The following is an 18,465-nucleotide window of genomic DNA, read 5'->3' as shown; positions in this document are numbered from 1 at the left end:
ATATGACATCCCCTAAATACCTCACCTAGGAACCCTTACAAAAGCACCTTTTAATGCACAGAAATGTCGTCTCTATGCCAAACTCCTCGTCAAGCTTCTCACCCTACCTAACACGGTAAGGTGAGACCATTTGTAAAATAACGAACGAATAAAAATCAAGCTCACTCTCAGTTCCAACAAAGTGAAATTTAATATCTACAGAAAATGTGGGAGAAACTAATTTCAGTCAGAGAAAAAAAAAAAAAGCACACTTTCTCAGTAACATGACTTGAATATTTTGGTATTGTACTGGAGATCATTTCTAAATGAACTTTTTTCTGATCCTCATTTTAAAATGCAAAATTAATCTGAATTCTAGACAATTAAATTAACTTGTATTCACCATGTCCTCTTCTTCCTTGGAAAAAAAAAAAATCACTTGATATTCTCTCCATGAACAGTATTTTTCAGTCTGCCCTTCTCTTTTGTGGCCTACAGGGGGCATACAGTGCACATTTTATGTTTATGAAAAGCTACAGCCTGGCAGTGAAATTCAAAATGTGCAAAACCACTCTCAGCATTTTTTTTTAATAGGAGGAATCCTCAAAATGCTCTTTACAGTAATATTTCCAAAAGGAGATACAAACCTCAAATGTTCACCTGCATTTTTTGAAGCTATGATTGTTTATGCTCCCTCGCCTTAACGTGTATACGCTAAAGTATATACAAGAACTTCAAGACTGTCAAATCAGTAATAAAAACATGTAGAAGGCTTCATCAAGAATACAGGTACAGACAGTATACCCTCTCTGACCTTTAAACAGTTAATCATAGGGGGCTGTTTTTGCTTCACAAAATGTCAAAATAAATACCAGCCTTTACAAAATTAAATAGATTCTGAAGGCAAAAGAATACGTTCACAATGTCTCACAGGTTTAAAATGGCATTTGAACTAATTTGTATGTAAAATCAGGGAAAGAAGAAATGAAGCTTTCTGTACTCAACTTTTTAAAGATCTTTGTCATTTTGTTTCTAACCAGTTCATAGTCTATACAAGTAATATGCATTCAGCTGTAGAATAATATGTCGCACAACTTCAGGCTAATGATAAAGACCGTATCACTGAAATCTAAAAAAAACAAACAAACAAACAAACAAAAACCTGACGGATTTTAAAAATTTAGAGATGTTACATCTTGCAGATAACATCCTAAGATTTCTAATGCCCTTTCAAATGAAACAAAAAAAGTTAATGCAATAACAAGCCCACGGATCAAACAGAAGAGGTGTAGCTTTCTGATTGATCTGTTGGAGCTGGGATCCACTGGGGAATGTTCAACAAACTGCAAGGAGTGTTTGTGTTAACTCATATATCGCAACTTTTTCAACACCTGACTCTGCTCGATTTTTTTTCTCTACTCCCAACAGTGTCCGTACAGATGCTGCTGTGATTTTCTTGTACAAATACTGAGATCACAACATGGTTATCTCATTATTTTCTCAAACACATTCTGTTTTTCATCGGTCCATCTATGCATCTATTTTCTGGAGCCCCAGCCTATCGCAGGGCAAACACAGAGAGACGGACAATTTTGTGTCACCAATCACCCTAACATGTACACCTTTAGACTGTGGGAGGAAGCCGGAAGCTTTGAACCCACCTGTAGGGTACTGGTGCTACTTTTTCATCCACCAAATTGACAATCACACTGACTATACACACACATAAAGTGTGTCCTACTTACAAGTTTGGCCATTCACAATAATGACATAATCAAGCAGTGATCTATACCTAATAGAAGACCAGCAAACTTGGCTAACGGTGGAGAAACTCCTTTGTCTACTGATGCTGTGAAATTAAATGGGACCTTCTGCAAAGGCTTGTTTTAAAAAGAAAATATACACCTTCCTAAAGAAAAACTGTGAGAAAACAGTCAAATAACGAATAAAGAAGCATATATCAGACAATACTTCTCTGGTATATTGTTACTTTGAAAGTTGTTACAATGTTAAAGCCTGCTATGATCTGCACTGAGCATTACAACAGGAAACCTATTCATTACTAGTGAAACGTTCTGACATGGTGTGCGTCTGTGTGACCCAATAAAGGTAAGTACCACAAAGAAAACAAAAGAACTCAGCATGCAGTTAAAGGACTAGTGTCACGCGTAAGGCAGCTGAACATCTCGGTCGACTTCCCCGTTCAAAAGCTCTGCAAAGACGCTGCTCGACAAAGACGCTCATCAGAACAGAAGACAGAAATGTGTTAATGAGCATTTGGTGTTTTTGGCAGTTTCTTCTGTTTTTAAGAGCCACAGCTGTACAGCAGAAGAAGAAAGCGGTGTTTGAGGAGAGCGCATGAGCTTTAAGAAGAGGATAATTAAGCGAAGCATGTATACTGCTTCTACCAACGTTTCCCCTTGCAGTCAATGACACGCTGGGAGGATTTGGTAATTTAACACATGAGCAGCATTGATAACTTTGAGGAGATTTTGACAGGGCTGCTGGAGTGTCTCAATAGTTCCACTTGAAACATTTATCATCGAAATTTCTACTTTGAGGCTATTAGATATGCAACTTCATCATGAACTTCTTTAAAACTGAAGCTCTTCTTTCTTGCTTTCCTCTGTCTCTCATAATCATCGTCATCAATAATATCAATTATCATGCACAGTTTGTCCCGATAACCTACACATTCAAAGTTCATTACCCGCCCGCCCCTCAAACTTCAATACAACATGCCACAGGGTACAAAACAAAAAGAACACAAAAGGAAAAACAACAGAAATCATCACCTTGACAGGTAACATAGCTTATAATCAGTCTAAGGCAAAAAAGACAAACTAAAGAACAAGTAGTGGGTTAGTGAATTTAGGAGCTTTCTGAAAAACACTTTTCGTCCTCGTCCTCACCAGCCTTCGTCGTGGGAAACCCTCTGCACTCCTGCACGGCCTGATTTCCTGGCTGGCGTCTACATGGATTACTGATGTGGGGAACGTTACACCCTGAAGCTCTCTCCTTTGCCATCAATATGGCGCAGACGCAGATAAACATCAGTGCCAATGCCCTGCATAGACTGAATAGACAGAGAGCCACCGAGGTACTCCGCATAGGCCCTAGACGTGGGTAGGCCGAAGCCAAACCTGTACAACACACAGGCAACAGGTTTAAGGTGATTACGTGAAGTGACAGAATCACACCAGGCTGAAAGTGATTTACTGTAGGTGAAACATTAAGCTGCAGGTAAATACAGGCAGCCATCAGAGCTTTTACTGGCTCATAAAGAAGCCTACTGGAATCATCGAGACTGGATAAAATCAATACTCCTCTCTTATCTCTGACACAAACAGAAGTGCATCAGTAAAGAGCTTACCCATGCATAGGGTTAGACTGATTCCCACTGTTGGTGATGTTGTTGAAGAGGTTGCTCATGCGGGGATCCTGTGCACTCTCCTCAGCTGTGCTGAAGTGGTAGTCCATCACCTTGTCTATGATATTGTGAGGGATACCGCCGCCGCGATCCGAGATCCTGAATTAGAAAGAAATGGCAACAAAAACTTGTAACGATACCTTCTGTTACAGGAAGTCTCCCCTGCAGCAGTGAGGAGCGCACAGATTTGCAAAGGAAGTACAAATTATTGGTCCTACACATTAAAAGAAATCAACTGGGCTGGTTTGGGTATTTGGTCATCATGCCTGGACAGGTAAACCTGCTCAGAGGCTCAGGACACACCTGGATTACAATTCTGGCACTCACCTGATGACAAAATCTATGTCGTTATTAGCAATGGTGACAACCACATCGGGGAGATTGTATGGGGTGTCCAGATGGCTCTCCATGGTGGCCCTGAAGATGCAAATTGAAGATCGATGTGACAACTGTACTCCCATTTAATAACAATCCACTATGCAAAAAAAAAAAAAAAATCTTTTTAATAATACTTTTGTTTTTCTACAGTCTGTCAATCAGAGGAGGCAAGAGCAAGTATTCAGCTCATTTAATTGATTAACTGATGCAATCCACTTTTAAATTTAAGTTGTGTGCTAAAAAGCAGATGTGTAGTCTAAACTACATACTTTTTCAGGCTTTTGAGCGAACAGTGAAGATTCTGTTGCAAACCTGTTCTTCTTGTGCATAATACTAAATTAAATTGTGCCAGAGCCACTGTTGTGACACATGAAAATCTCAATTTTTCCAGGTGGATGACACACAATAATCTTTCTAAATGCTGGTCCAATAGCCCAGTAAAAATTTTTTAAAAAGGACCTGTGTGCACACCGACTTGGACTTGGCTTCTATGTCCAAGCTGAAATCAACAACATTCTCTACACTCGTTAAAAGCTACATCAAAAGAGCCAGTCATTTTCCAAACTGCACCCCTTCTCTCCCGCTGTTGCCCTGGAAACCATTAGCAACAGCTACACTGGTGCCAACATTAAGCCAGCTCCAGGGCTCACTCACACCAGTCAAACAGCACCAACTAAAATCTTCACTGCTCTCCCTCAATGATCCTTTATTGCCATCACATTATTGCTCATCTATTATTTTACTGATTCACATAATTTTTCACTGTCAGACAAAAAAAAAAAAAACCCAGCCAAATCATTCAATATAACTTTATTTAACACAAGCTGATTTGAGGTCAGTGGACATCTCCGTGGGTGAGTGAGTGGTTAGTTTACCTCATGGCGTTCTTGAGGAGCTCTGGCAGGATGTAATCCAGAGGCAGAGGGATGAACGGGAAGCGAGCTGCTACGTGTCCGTTGATCCTCACCCTGGGCGAGTTACCGTACTGGTGCTCGCAGAGACGTCTATCAAACACCAAGAACATTTCTCATAATATTGAAGACTACAAGGTCAAAAATATATACAAATTCTCTGCTTCCACACAACGAGTGAAATGAAACTGTTTCATGACACTTTTTAAAAAAATATTAATGACTTTTTTACCTGATTAAAAAAAAGGAGGAGGAGCCACACGTAGTGTAGGGTGTTACCATGGACAAAGCACTAAGTAAACCTCACAGTTATGGGAAAGGTGTTAGTTTTGTCTGCGTGGGATTAGAAACCAAAGCAGTGGACCTACTAATGCTGCTGGATGACAATTACAGTTCATACAGTTCATTAAATGGAAGTCCAATTTCATTCATACAAATGTTAAACTGTAACGACAGAGAACACGCTGTATCTCTGATTGTTTCTTTGCAAACTTCCTTTGAACTTGGTTAAAACAAGTCTATAAAAGGTCACTTGATTAGATTACCAAAGACAAACAAGAATGAGAGCCCATTCACAGCTCCACATGCCATTTCTGAAAGGTTATCTGATGAACTCTGGTTTGCCTCGGTCAGCACAGAGACAAAGTCACCGAAAGGTGAGATAAACTAAGCCGTACCAAACACTCACCTGGCAAAATCCACCCACTTCTCGATGATCTTTTTGGGTGAGAGACGTCTGCATATGATCCCAACAAAATCAGGCTGGAATGAACAAAAAAACAACAACGAAAAAAACAAACATTCTTTTTAGTCAAGTCTAAAAAGTATTTCACAAAATAACTAAATCCCCGCTGATTAATCAATACGGTTGGTTTAATTACACAATAGCGTTTACTTAAATAGCCAGCTGCCAAAACAAACATGACGTATTTTATGCTTCCTTGTAGCTGAAGGTAAACACCATGAAACCAGCAACTTCTATTTGACAGGATCCTGTTGTCCCAACCAGAGATGGGCAGTAACGCGTTACTGTAATCTGATTACTTTTTTTCAGGTAACGAGTAAAGTAAGGGATTACTATTGCAAAAACGGTAATTAGATTACCGTTACTTTCCCGTAGGAACGCTGCGTTACTGCGTTACTAAAACCGTGATTTTTTTTGCGAGAATGTCTCATGTCAGTGACGTAAGCGAGTCCGTGACAACAGCTGTGTGCAGATCAACAATGGATCATATATTGAGTGCCGGAGAGAGTATGAGCGTGCAGCGTTTAAAGCGTGGAAGTACTGACCTTGCTTTGAGTTTGATTCCATAAAAAGTGACAAAAACATTAGCGTCCGTTGTGCGTGGGAAGAAAACTTCTTTTTACAGCGAAAAAAAAAACCCCTAAACTTCCAAGCAAGCACCGAGTGCGCAACGACGTAATGGGAAACTCACAGAGAAACTCGCGGATTCTTCAACTGACCGCGGCACACCTGCACCAGGGTAAACCTCCGCCTACCCAACTCCTGCTTTACAGGTGAAAATAGAGCAACAGGACCGCTAGTCTTTGATGTTATTTATTTTCTGCTGTGTTTTACTTGCATCTATTTGAAAGACTGAGTGTAAACACACAAAAAAAAAAAAATTTATGTGCTGGAATGTGCAGAAAATAGGTTTAAATGTTAAACAAATTTCTTCCAGTCAGAGAATGTTGCATATAATTAAATTTTTGCTTGATGCATAAAGTTAAAAGATTAAAACTGATTAAACAAGTTTTAAAAAAGAGACTTTTCCATTTGATTACATTTTGTATGATGGATTATGCAGATAAAAGTAGAATTGGGCTGAAAGATCTATCGCTTTATCACCTATTCAGGTTGTAAATTGTGTTTTTAAAAAGTAACTAAGTAATTATTTACTTTTGAAAATAAGTAATCAGTAAAGTAACGGGATTACTTTTTTGGGAAAGTAATCGGTAATTAGTTACTGATTACTTTTTCTAGTAACTTGACCAACACTGGTCCCAACCCAACATTAATCCCATGTTTGCAGAAAAGCTGGACAACTATCACCTTTCCCCTTAACAGTTACCGCATGATTTGCTGTGGGTAACCGTCACCGTTCAGAGGTTTTCAAATCCTTTGAATAACAGTTGCACGTACATTATCTTCATGAAGGGCGAGATGGTGCGTGGCCAGCATTCGTATTCCCAAACGAGAGCACAGCGTTGTATCCAGGAAGTTGCGGATGACCATCTCATCCTGTGACAGCAAATAAAAAAAAGCAACTGAAACTTCACAGTTGAAACTAACTTATCAACTCTAACAGCTTTTGGTGAATCACAGCAAATGTTTTATTTTAGCTCTACCTCCCATAAAGGTTCTGACATAAAGATGTGATTTAATGACCATTAGAAAAGTTTCCAGGTTTTTCCTGTGTAGCTGCAAATGCAAAGACCGCCCTCACTAACTTCTAATGCAGCCCCAGTAATTTAGTTCTGTAAGCAGGCCTGAAATATGACATAAAGAGCCTCAAGAGTGACTCCCTGAAAGCTTTAAGGAGTAAAGAGTTAAAGGCAGATCAGCAGCTTTCTTAAGAAAACACATCATTGTTAGCTGAGAAAGCCTTAAATAGTCTTTCCAAATAATAAAATAGTGTTTAATTAAACTGAATAACAAACAAACTGACATTAATAACCTAACCTGTGCAGACCGAGAGTAAGTTGTTTTAGTAAGGAGTCATTTCCAGCAAATGGTGAATCAGGTCAGTCTTAGTATCTCTGTACCTGGATGTGTCTGCGACACTCCCTGAAGCCCTGTGCCAGCATTGTGACCACATCCTTGTGGTCGTCCAGCAGCTGCCGCACTAGTTTGCAGAAACGAGCCTCCACGTCCTGATCCTTGATCTGCAAACAGAGATGCTTCACACTAAACCCGAGAAACCCGACGTTTAAAGAAACAGCCTGCTCTAAGAAGAGCCTTTTAATTATTTTGGATTTTATATTTATTCTGGCTTGAATGACTCAACGCTTCATGTTTACCTGCTGCACTGATAGAGTCAGCTTCAGCGCAGCAACGGCCTCATACTCAACACTTCTACTGCACAGAGATTTTTTTTTTCTTCTTTCACAGAAACGCTGCTTCCATTTATGAAATTGTCCGTTTCTGTCACGACTGGAGCTTCACATTAACGGTTGTTTAAATCCATAAATGGTGTATTGAGAAATAAATAAAGAATGCACAGGACCAGTGACTGAGAATCAGTCGAGCAATTCTGTGCAAACCGCTGTCATTTTAAAGCCACCAATGAGAGAATTCAAATGTAAAAGCAAAGCAGGTTTCAGGCATACAGATAAAAGCCGGGTGAGCGTGACCTGCCTCTGTAGCACAGAGATGTTTTTAGACACTATGATTTCCCCTGAGAGCTATTGTAGTATAGGTGACTCCAACCCAGAGTCACATTATCTGATCCTTTGTCTCTGTAGTTTCCTCTTAAATCTAGGGACCTTTTATTTTTAGCTAACCTTGCGTCTGCCTCATCTCTTTAGAAATGTGTTTACACAAGAGAACAAGAGGAGTCTCAAAGTCTCAGCACAGTGCAGTGTTGCAACGCTCCATAAAGAAGGCACACACCTTTATAGGCACTGAAATAGGTGTTGTTTTTTCTTAACCTGACAATGTTAGGGTTACTTATCAGATTTTAGTGTTTACATTAACACAGAGGAAAACATGTTCAGCCAGTTTGAAATCTCCAATCATACATGTGTGAACACACTGAGCAACTGGGTGTACTCGTCTGCTTTGTCCAGACCTAAAAAGAACAGAACACAATGATCACTTTGCTACTGCATGCAGCAGTCAGTGAGACAGTTTGGCACTGATAACCCAGGAAATGCATTACATCTAGCAAGCAAGGATGACTGTGATGGAACACGTGTTATAGCCCTGACAGTACACAAATAAATACAAACAATAATCAGTGTCGTAGAAAAGCTACAAATCCTAAACTCGATAGCAGAGAAGAGTTATCCACTAACCTTCCCTCTACGACCTTTCAATGCCAAACAGAATGATTGGCGAGAAACAGATTTTTATTGACTCGAACAATGCATACGGCTAATGTTTCATTAGTTTTAATAACAGAGTCACGGCTTGTTTACTACTCAAATGAGCCAATCCTAAAGCGGCTGCGGGCAGATTCATCACACGTCTCGACAGGAAAAAGGTTCACACTTCCTGTTTTTGCTCATGAGCAAACCCACTCCCTGAGAAATAAAACTAACTTGTGACCCGTGTTTGTGCGCGTGTGTGTTTACTGTTCGTGTTTGAGTGGGTCGGGCACTCACCTCTGGAAAGTCACTGAGCATGTGATAGGCTCTGATATACAGTTCATGCTGTGAGAAAAGAAGAGAGATGCGGGCTATGGTTAGACCGATTTCTCTGTGATCGTTCACTCAGCCAGAAAACATCACACCACAAGCACTGTCCCCCCTGACTGGGCCTCACTGTGTTACTGACAAGTCCATGTGAGGCTTACACGTGGCAACTTTCTCCAAGCATCAGTGGGATGAGTTTTCTGTTACTTGCAGAGTTGAGCAATTTCTCTGAATCAGAATTCTGCATAAATGACTAGACTGGCTTATTAAAATCCATCTGATCATCTTGATGTGCAAAAGTTGGAGAGTTAAAATCAGTTCCAGCAATTATTTCACTTCTGATCAAAGAGCTAAACAGTGAAGGTACAGTCACTCCGACGTCACAAGTAGTGGCACAGAAAAGGAGCTTTTGCTTTATGTAATCGACACAGAGCGGTTCCGTGATACCAGAAAAGGAAGGAATCTGGGTGAAAGTTCACCAGCAACGAGACATGCAGAGGCAGCGAAATACTCAAAGTGCTTGCAGGGGAATTAAAGGCTCAGCGGGAACAATGACAACAACAATTCTTTTGGTGTCAAAGAGTCTGTTATATCCAGACACATGCGTATTTTTCTCGTTAAGTTTTTGAGATCTATGTATAAAGGAGCTTTAAACCTGACCTCTGTCTGAAATGGCATCTGAAAAACTAAACAGCCCTGCAAGATCAGAATCCTGCTGATGTGGACAGTTTCTGCTGGAAGAAACATTTCCCATGAAAAATTAGGAAAGTAGAGAATGACAGCATAGTCATTAAGTATGAGTTATTGATATGACAGGCCTAAGTCATGTGTGAAATAACAGTATCAAAATTATTTACTGGACAAGGTGTGGCACTGATGTCGTTACAGTTAATCAAAAACAACCTTGCCTGCAAAAAGTTTGGAAGACTGTCAGAAACTTAAATAAAACAGTGTTTTCGATGTCATTTAAACCCTATTTATGATTTAAAAATAGTACAATGGCAAATATTACCAAATCTGAGAAATTGCATTGTTTCAAAATATTTTGCATTTGGTGCCAGAAAATCATTCCAAAGTAGTTGCGACAGCTGGCAGGAAAGTGGAAAGTGGCAGGAAAACAAACCACAATTAAGTGCCAAAAGGCTCCTCGAATGGCCACATGAGGTTGTTTCTGAAAGTGGATCAATCTCCATAGACTCCTGTGTTAAAATGACCAACTAAACAGCCCCGGAAAGCATCCAGAAAATAAAAGGTTTTGTGGGACTTTTTTCTGCTTCCTACATTTGGATACTGTTGAAGCTAACCGTTAAGGGCACGGCAGCTTAGACTGACAGGTGTGCTGACACCTTACTGCCTGCGCTCACCTCTGCTAACTCAAATAAGTGAACTGAACCTCTCCACTGTGTTTGCAGTGTTGGTGCCTTCTGAAGTTTTTTTTTTAAATGACAAATAATAAGACAAGCTTTCTGATAATGACCATCCAGGCAGCCTGTGCTTCAGTTTTGTGTATTTGTCTGTTACTAAGCACCACTTATGTGTTTATAAGCATGTTTATGATGCATATTGCAAACCAAGCTTCCTAAAAAAAAAACAAAACAAAAAAAAAATCAGATGATAACTTAAAACCCCATCACTTTGTCCAAATATGGGAACTTCCACCTAAAAATGTCAAATGTGCAATTTGTTGCGGTAATATGCAATGCTCTTCCTGAAAAACAACATCTGGGTGGCAGAAAACAAAACCTGCATTTATTGTTCAGCATTAATAGTACCCAGGACAGTTTTACTACAAACCTGAATACAAACATGTGCTTTCAAATCACAAGCTGCAGCTCCTGCGTCAGCCATTGATGCTCTTTATTTTAATAAAAAAACAGAACGGTACAACATTCCTGGTATGACCCATCTTTACAGGATATGGATATCCCATAAAGAGTCTACAGGTTGTTTGATGTCACCATTATGTGTATAAATAAAACCCCTCCTTTCAGTTCTTGCAGTCGTATTTCAGCTTGGTATTGAACCATAAACCTGCTGTACCTCTTAATGCACAGCCATACCTCCCTGTCCACTCCCGTCAGAGTGGACAGGGAGCATCTTAAGAGCGCTTTCTGTCAAGACTTTCCTGCGCAGTATTGTTACTTTCTATTTATATAATCAGTTACAGGGCCCACTTCCTGTATAGCTCAGCAATCTGTAAACTGTATTTGGGTGTGTCTGGAGAGCTGTGCGCTTACCACTTGCAGAATCGTGGGGTTGCAGCCAATAATGAAGGGCAAACTACGGAAACCCTTGATGCGATGAGCGATTCGTACAGGCAGCTCCTTGTGGAGGTACTTGGCACTGCTCTGTGAGCGTAGAAACACACAGAAATAACAATGAAGAGTCTCAGAAGTCTCATTATTGTTACACTTTACAGAAATCCCAGCACGGCTGAAATATTTACCAAGATGTGGTGTCCATCGGCAGACTTCCCAGAATACAACAGGGTTGCTAAAGTCAGTCGAACAGAGGCCTAGGGAGAAAGCGGCACATAAAATTACACACACAATCATAACAGCAGGGTTGAGATTGTGTTTTAGTTTCGAGTGTGCAGCCGTAAAAACACACATGATTGTTATCCACATAAATGACTGGCTGTTTAGCCTGTGACAGATAAAGTCCTTCAGGCAGTTCATGCAGATTTTTAGCTGGGACACTGAAGGACACTCCATACTTGTCTTAGCTGTACACTCTGGTCCAGGTGACGAGCAGAGCTGAGTGTTCGCAAAACATTACGAAACATTTTCACTGCGGTATATAATTTATATTCAGAAAGTCCATAATCTGGCCTTCCAAACTGCAGTAACTCAGAAAACTAAAGCATTACTTTGTGATTGTTTGATGGCGGTTAAGTCTACCCAGACACAGAGACCTGGAGCTGTGAAAGCAGAAAAGACAGCTGTCTTTATCCAATCACTACATTTCTAAAAAGTCACACATGTAAAAACATTAGCAACTTTTTTTTGTCTGTGAACTTATTTGCCTGGTCGTGAAACAAAGGTTCCTGAGACTAAAAGCTCTGGGCACTTTGAAAAAACTGCAAAAGTGCTCGGAGCGAAACATCTAAAACTCAGCTTGTTATACGCTCGCTGCATGACTGTGTGTTTTATTTCCTCTCGTGAGGCCAAGCCTTCAAAAGCATGCACCGATGTCGAAGGCAGGATATGGATGTACAAAACAGCACTGCTATTTTGATGTGCTTGCAGCAACAATGATGCATTTGCTTAGTGTATTATTATGTTCTCATTTGGTCCATTTTGGTGCTGTAGATAATAGAAAGAACACATGAAACACTCCCTTCATATCTGCACACACAGAGCCTGAAGCAGAAAAACTGGTCTGCAGAGAAAGTTGATAACCAGCTTCGTGATACCTGTTATCACTGACTAGGCCTGTAGATTTTGTTGACTCAATTTGTTAAAACAAAGCCTTAAGACTGTTAAATCACAGTTCTGATAATTGTTTTAATTTAACAAAATGCATTAGAAAGAAAAGACGGTGGCTGCAGCAGACACCCTTCATTGTTTTAAATGCAATTAAATGTTAGCACTTCGCTCTTCTCTACACACAGCCCACAATTAGCTATCCTGTCTGCTAACGCACTGCCAACAGAGAACCATGTTCAGCGCATTACAGCTTCAACATCACCTAGACATCGTTGTTAGACTTTCTTGTAAGAATACGTTTGTTTTCAAGAATTATTTTCCATCTCTATATCGATTAGAATATAATCAGATTTAAAGAAAAAATTATCGATAGAAAGACAGGGAAGATATATATCTCTCAGATAAAGTCAGTGTCTGACAGTGATAGTTACTAGAGCAGGGCGATATGGCCAAAAATATTTATCACGATATATATTTGAAAATTTGCGATAACGATATAACCGACGATATAATTGATGCGAGACAAAATACAACTCCACAACATTACTAGCGCAAAAAGACAACCTTCCATTTATATTCACTTAAACAAGAAGCTGGTTTTTATGTACATTAAAGCTTTATAAAAATGTAACAGTACAAATGCAAATTGCTTGCTGAAAGTTTAACCAAAAGGCATTTCCACTAGAAATGGGCTGACATGTCCTGAGCATAACCATGTATAATATCCACTGAAGTTAAAAAGAGGTGCTTTGCAACATTAAACTGCAGTGTGCAGTACGCATTTTTCGGACCATAAGGTGCACGGGATTATAAGGCACATTAAGCGAAACAAAGCAGTCAGATACATCAAACTTTATTAAACTCATTCTTCTTGCTTCCTCCATTTCTGTACCATTGATTCCTTAATGTTGAATTCTCTGGCAGCTGCTCTATTCCCATGTTGTTGCAGTATATTAATGACTAACCTCGTATTGTGGATGGATTATCTCAGTTGTTCTCCTGACTGAAGTTTGGTCCGTTTACAGCATCCTGCCATGCGATTGCATTTGTCTCTAACCATGAAGAACCTTCACGTTAACTTTTATAAGTGGAAAAGTGTTAGTGTTCGTCCTCCAGCTTCAGTTTATGTTATGCTAACATAGCTGTGTCGCTAGCGATCACGTAGCACATCATTATATACCAGCTAGCCCAACTTCAGTAACCCTACAAACGTCACTGCTGTTTAGTTTCCTGTCTTCATTTATGTTGCAAGTGATAGCAGAGGTGTACGTTTGATTTTTTTCAGAAATCTCTCAGTCAGAACATGCAATATCATGCTTAGGTAACTAGCGAAACTAGCGAGCTAACTTCCGCTAGCTTCCTGCTAACTTCTAACTCCGTTAAATGTAATAACTTTTGTTTTCATGGATGCCTGGAAGTTAAACTTTATAGTTACACCTCGTAAAGCAGCAATGCTGATCGTTTTATTAAAGATGAAAGAATTTAGACAGTTTTTAACTCTAAGTGATGCTGCAGTGTTGTTTGACCTGAAGCATACGGAGTTTAGGACCCAGATTACTCCCAGATTTAAGAGCATCTTAGTCCGACAAATACGACAATAACAACGGCCGCTTGCATGTTCTGCAAAAAAATGTGCTTTGTTGTGTATCTGACGGACAAACACCAAACCAGTTCCACATCACGGAAGTTGCACCATTTTTACAAACCAATTCTGGATCATCTGTTTCACTCAACAATCGGCCATGTGCGTATGAAAACAAAGGCACTGCGCATGCGCGTTTTACTCCCATTCTATCGCGATATTTCATTTTCCTATCGTTGCCTAACATTATACCGGTATTACCGTGAACGGTATAATATGGCCCAGCCCTAATAGTTACAGAGGCTAAGATGGAGGTAAGTCACTGTGGTAAAGCAAGTCTAACATTTAATACTGTGCTCAGTCATCACTGACTAATGTATGTAAACTTGCCACATTATAAAACCTTACAACGGAGCCACAACTTCACCAACCACAGGCATGTGCACTATAACAGTGCACATGCATGCATGCAATGTTACGGTGTGCTCCAGTACTTTATAGCACTCCAACTCTGCTCACCAGCTGGAGCAAGTCGTGGCATCAGCTCCAAAATGGATCCGAGGGTGCCACAGCGAGATGCCAGTAGCACAATCTGAGCTAGCTAGAAAGACAAGAACACTAAAGAAATGGTTCATGGTTTGGATTTCCTGTTGAATCACTGCAGTAGCCTGATTAAATCAAACATACTACAGTGTGATAAAAAACATAAAAACTGTAGTAACTGTTAGAATAATGCATCTTTAAATTGCAGGTCCAGTCAATAACATTCATTCACACCCCACAGTAAGATGCAATTTGCAGGTGCACAAGTAAAAAGCATTGTGTAAATACAAGCAGAATGCACAGCTGTATGCCTGGTGATGGTCTACAGATCTGGGAACAGATCTCAAGTTAGAACCCAGGATAAATGGAGCCTAACAGGCACACCTAAGTCAAACAGGCATCAGTTTTATAAGCTCTAGCTGTGTTTACCCCAAAAGGACACTGACACTCCAGTGCTAAACCGACATGCACAAGTGGAGAATGTACAAGTGGAAAAACACTACTCATTGCTCCAGGATCTAAATGCTAAGTAATGTCAGTGCAGTCCTAATGTTTGCAGTAGGTCCAGTGGGTCCTACACCCGCAGGTAGGACCCACTGGAAACAACAATCTGCTGGATTGGTCGTATTACATTATGTATACTGATGCAAACATTAAGCCATCGCATCGATATCACTGTACAAAACAATAACATTTGTCTTCCGTAAAGTGAAAATGTTGTCGTTGGGTAGTGTTTTGTTTCAATATTTCAATTCCTTCCTCTTTTTTGCTGTAAGAGTACTTCTTATATTCACTCCAGTAAGTGAGTAAGTAAGTAAGTGAAAAAAAACTGAAGAATGTGACCAAAAAAACAAAACAAAACTGAGCCAGGAGGAAGAAAAGCATCTATGCTATTTTTATTGGTAACAATAACAATAATAATAATAATACTAGTTAACATGGCGACATTCATTCAGGAGTTGTGTTTTCTTTCTTTTATTTCACTTTAAGGCAAAGTATTTTAGAGATTGGCAGAACAGATTGTTAGACTTGCTTCTCATTAACTGGGGCAACGTCAGCTCTGCTCCATCGCTGAAACTTTACACCATCAAGTCTCCTGTTACTGGACAATCGTCTTATGTCTATAGTGTAGCTAATATTACAATTTTGCGTTGGCACCTCGTCTGGTCCGGTAAACATCAGCGACAGCAAAGAACCGACGTTATAATTTGTCTAGAAGCTCAGCAGGCTGCAGATAAATTTACCCGGGCGTTGCGTTCAGGTCTTCGGTACCGGGCATGTCAGCCGCTTTACATTATTACTGAATTATTATTATTATTAAATAGACCATTATAATTCAATACACTATATGACTTAAAACAACAACAACAACAAAATAATAACAGAACAAAACACGCTCTTTTCTTTTGCTAGAGGAATCTCCGAAATATTAAAGGAAAATTACAAATTACAACTACAGACACTGCAATGTAGGTGACAGCTTTATTCCTCTTATAGAAGGAATTCGTTTTTAAGCTTCTAACTGACAAAACATTAGTTCTGAAGGCTAAAGCACTGCTCTTTTAAGTAGCAGCATGTCACTGTTTTTCCACCTGCCCCTGAACGTAGCACAACCCTGCCGCAGCTAGCTACAGCTAGCTTAGTTACCCAAGAGTTCTGAGACCTTTTCAGGAGAAAAGACCGGGAACCCGTCACATTTATTACCTTTTCTGCAGAAGAATCTATTGCAGACTGGTTATAAAACGACGTGACAGTCTTCGACCGCTCTCGTGCCATCTCTGAATATCCCTGCATCGAGGACGTTGACCGAAATCTCTGGCTCCCCGTGCCTGCCAGCGGCGGTACTGTTTTGGTGGCGGGGGCCAGCAAGAAGGTGCCGAGCCTCGACCTAGCTCTGCTGGCTGCGCCGCTCAGCATCTCAGCCGCTACACCCGCCAGGGCCAGACGCATCTGGAGATGAGCTGTGTGTGCGAACAGGGCTGCCCTGCTCTCATACAAACACGGAATATCACAGTCGCTACGAGGCCATTAGGGTCGCGTCGTACTAGAGCACAAAGGCATGTATCTCTGAATACAGTTGCGTTGAGGGTGCAGAGAGGGCTTTGTGCGCATTGGCCAGTGGGGAAGAGAGCTGGGGGAACGACATGACAGCTCAGCCAATCAGTCCACCAGAGGCGGAGCGAAGCAGCATCAACAACACCCCGGAGCCCAGAGTCTGCAAAGCCCCCCCGCAATGTACTGTTCTGTACTGTACTGTACTGGAGGCAAAGCAGGAACAGCCGATTGTCAAATTGCACCAGTCATAAGTTTTATTGGCCGACTTGAGGCTGAAGGGGACATTTTAACATGTATGTTACTTGTGAATCGTTTATGCAGGTAGAATCGAGCTCAGGACCATTAATTAGAATGCCTTTTGCTACTTAGGATTTTTCCTGTTTGTTGAAAAAAACAAAACGTGGTTCAGGGACCTGCAGTTAGTGTTTGCTGTGTGCCTGTTAAGAAGTGAAAAATGCAAATCCCACAAGTTTCACTTCCTGTTAAATAAATGTAAATAATGATAGAGAATGTCCCAATAATCCGCCCCAAGAACCACGGATTGAACCGCCCAGCCTCTTGCCTTTTACTGCCACCCAACACACTTTGAACCCAATCCTCATTGGGGATCCTGTATGTGGTGAGCCCACAGAAGACCCTGTCCCTTAAGCTCCTTCCCCAGACCCGGCCCAAGAGTGCAACTCCAGTAACCCTAACCCCCTAACCCTAATCCAGAGTAAACAGGTCCCTTCATTTATTTATTTTTTTTATCTTTCATGGTACCCTCATCCAGGATTTGCCTTGGGAGACCCTACCAAAGGCAAAAGCCCCCTGACAACCCTGGGATCTTAGGATACATAGATCCCAGAAAATAGCTTCCTCCAAACGGTAGATCGCTTCTTGCTTAGAGATAGGGTGAGGAGTTAATAAGTAATTTGGGAGGGAGTCCCAAATGAGTTTTCCAGGCATGTCCTAACAGAAGGAGGGCCGAAAATAGGTGTCACAGGATAGGTGTTAGAAAATGAAATGATGAATAATAAAGAATGATGTGTCATCATTGTGTAGAATTTTTTCAAACTACTGGTGAGAGGGCACTTCTTAATACCTGCTATATTTCAATGTTAGGAAGATGACTAGGGCAGAAACACTGAAGGTGAAGAGAAAGACTCCCTCGGTCTTGTTTTGCACTCATATAGCCTTACATGAAGTGTGGTTGAATTAATACAAAAGTGCATTCTTTCTAAACTGTTAACAAAGGGACTCTGCTGACCTATGAAGACAAAACAGGACAAAAGTCTGAGGTAAAAGTTTGGACATCCTGCATGGTTGGATAACCTGCTCAGTAAAACTTGTTTGGGGAAGTTTTTTTTTGTAGCAGCAAGTCTTTTGATTCTTGTGTAGAGAATTTACAGCCATCCCTGCCAAAGTCTTGGGTTCCCAGGAGTCTCAGAACACCTTTAGGAGATTTCCTATTATTGTTTAGGTTTGTGGACCGGGAGAGTCACGTCAAAACCTTCATCTTACACTTTCTGAGCTGGTCCATTGTAGATTTTTCATAGTTTTGGAACATCTTCTTCTTTTCATCTTTGTCTTTTACAGATACTTCAATGTTTACTCCTGGAAATCATTTGTGTAATTGAATCCATTCTTCCTTGTAGCACCAAAGTACTCCCAGTAAAATAAGCTGAGTGGTTCTTTTCATCTAATTTTTGAACCCCTTTTCCAAACATATGATTCTGTAATGAAATCTTCTGTTTTTATTGTTTGTTTTTTAAGCATATACATTACTGGGCACAGTGGGTAGCAAGCACCCTTCAAGTAAAT

General features: G+C 40.4%; 1 protein-coding gene across 1 annotated transcript; it reads right to left on the bottom strand.

The window, feature by feature from the left end:
• Positions 1 to 250: 250 nt before the first annotated feature.
• Positions 251 to 16,673, bottom strand: bckdk (branched chain ketoacid dehydrogenase kinase). Its single transcript, XM_085364054.1, has 11 exons — positions 16,312 to 16,673; positions 11,501 to 11,569; positions 11,292 to 11,402; positions 9,025 to 9,072; positions 7,465 to 7,584; positions 6,842 to 6,940; positions 5,387 to 5,460; positions 4,663 to 4,791; positions 3,737 to 3,826; positions 3,353 to 3,508; positions 251 to 3,122 (listed from the first exon to the last, which is right to left on the bottom strand). Exons 1-11 carry the CDS (start codon positions 16,555 to 16,557, stop codon positions 2,978 to 2,980), a joined length of 1,287 nt encoding a protein of 428 aa, XP_085220180.1. The 5' UTR covers positions 16,558 to 16,673; the 3' UTR covers positions 251 to 2,977.
• Positions 16,674 to 18,465: the final 1,792 nt, after the last annotated feature.

Source organism: Diplotaxodon limnothrissa, linkage group LG10 (genome assembly GCF_057381915.1).
Source record: "Diplotaxodon limnothrissa isolate DT_005_m linkage group LG10, D_limnothrissa_male_GT1.1, whole genome shotgun sequence".
Taxonomy (NCBI): Eukaryota; Metazoa; Chordata; class Actinopteri; order Cichliformes; family Cichlidae; genus Diplotaxodon; species Diplotaxodon limnothrissa.
This window is presented reverse-complemented; position numbering and strand designations above follow the sequence as displayed.

Bases quoted from the DNA above. Each gene is read 5' to 3' on its own strand.
- bckdk (XM_085364054.1), bottom strand. From the start codon at position 16,557: ATGCGTCTGGCCCTGGCGGGTGTAGCGGCTGAGATGCTGAGCGGCGCA. The intron at 11,403-11,500 runs GTAAATATTTCA...CTACGCTCACAG, and splicing joins CCGATGGACACCACATCTTG to AGCAGTGCCAAGTACCTCCA. The intron at 9,073-11,291 runs GTAAGCGCACAG...CTTTTCTCACAG, and splicing joins ACCCCACGATTCTGCAAGTG to CATGAACTGTATATCAGAGC.